The sequence below is a fragment of the Branchiostoma floridae genome, chromosome 16 (assembly GCF_000003815.2).
Source record: "Branchiostoma floridae strain S238N-H82 chromosome 16, Bfl_VNyyK, whole genome shotgun sequence".
Classification (NCBI taxonomy): Eukaryota; Metazoa; Chordata; class Leptocardii; order Amphioxiformes; family Branchiostomatidae; genus Branchiostoma; species Branchiostoma floridae.
The window spans coordinates 1,802,768-1,804,188 of NC_049994.1; the positions used below are offsets into that span (position 1 = coordinate 1,802,768).

The window sequence follows — 1,421 nt, forward strand, 5'->3', positions numbered from 1 at the left end:
TTTAATATTGATACTATGAATTGAGTTATGTATCAAACTCGTGTACTTATATCATTCTGAAACTGCATTTTGTGATTTATACCAATCAACTTCTAACATGTCATGTAAACCCGTTTTTTTTTGGGGGGGGGGGGGCGAAATCGCTAAAGGGGGGCGAGGTAGGGGGGCGTTATTTGTCGTACGTTTTATTGGGAGCGTGGAACCTCACGGCTTTCCGACAAGTATTTTCACCTATGTAAGGAGCAGGGTGTAAAGTGCCTATCCGAAAGGCAAATGCATTTTGGCGTACAGCTAGCTACAGGGCACTGGATAAACTACACACAGAGACTATAGGTTTCCAAAGAGCGGCTCAATCTGGAACTTCATGATAACTAACGGTCCGTACTCGGCTCGACTCTGCTGTAACATACGGTACGGTTTATGATAAAGGGCCTGGAATACCAGTCGCGCGTATCATATACTTTCCCATATCATAAACTTTCCTCTCGGACTAATTGTACTTACCTGTATATAGGTGAGCTTGCTGTGATGGGAGATGAGTTGGGCTTGCCGGTGTCTGACCTGGCATCAAGTTGCACGTGAGTCTCCACGTGCCAACGGGGATCATGTGAGGAGCCATCTGGACGCCGTACCGTGATCCAGCAGCAGTAGCCGGATTGTCTACATAAACATTATAGTTCATACTTTTAATACCTGAGACTGTAACTAGGTATGCCTGGTAGAAAGCGAACTTGTAAATACGTCAATGAAGGTTAGACAGAGAGAGAGGGAGAGAGACAGAGACAGTGAGACACAGAGTGAGACACAGAGAGAGACAGAGAGAGACGGAGAGACATAGACGGAGAGGCATAGACAGAGACATAGACAGAGAGAGAAACAGAAAGAGACAAAGAGGTACAGAGAGACACAGAGAGAGGCAGAAAGAGGGAGAAAGAGAGAGAAATAGAAAGGCAGAGAGACACAGAGAGAGAGAGTGAGAGACAGAGAGGAAGAGAGTGAGAGAGAGAGAAAGGGAGAGGGGGAGGGAGTGAGAGCATATTTTTAAGTATATTGTGTTCGGAACTTTGCAGCTAAGTGTTGAAAGAGATGCTTGTACATTACTAAATGTTTTCCGGTGCTGGGAAATGTCATGCTGAACGAATCTTCGCCCTGCTGCCAGTCTTCCACGACACTGAAGTCCGTACAGTAGTATGATGCCTGTCGTTGCCATCCTGATGTCGATTTCCAATGCCCAAGTCCACTTAGTCGAGTCCTGCTGTCAATGGTGTTCTGGTAACATTTCGTATGAGATGACCACGACCGTCTCCAGCCAATCCGATAAGTGAAGGTTACCTTTGGCAAAGCAAATCAAAGAAAGGAAGAAATAATTAAAATCAACAAGGACTCTAGATTTAACTGTAATACCAATTCGATTCATAAGG

The 1,421-nt window shown here is 45.0% G+C and overlaps 1 protein-coding gene across 1 annotated transcript in view; it reads right to left on the reverse strand.

The window, feature by feature from the left end:
• Positions 1-1,421, reverse strand: part of LOC118403436 — a 21,038-nt gene that overhangs the window by 3,867 nt on the left and 15,750 nt on the right. Inside the window, exons 3-4 of the mRNA XM_035802151.1 lie at positions 1,097-1,332; positions 505-660 (exon numbers count right to left, since the gene is read on the reverse strand). Of these exons, the coding sequence (XP_035658044.1) occupies positions 505-660; positions 1,097-1,332 (392 nt within the window). The remainder of the gene's footprint in view (positions 1-504; positions 661-1,096; positions 1,333-1,421) is intronic.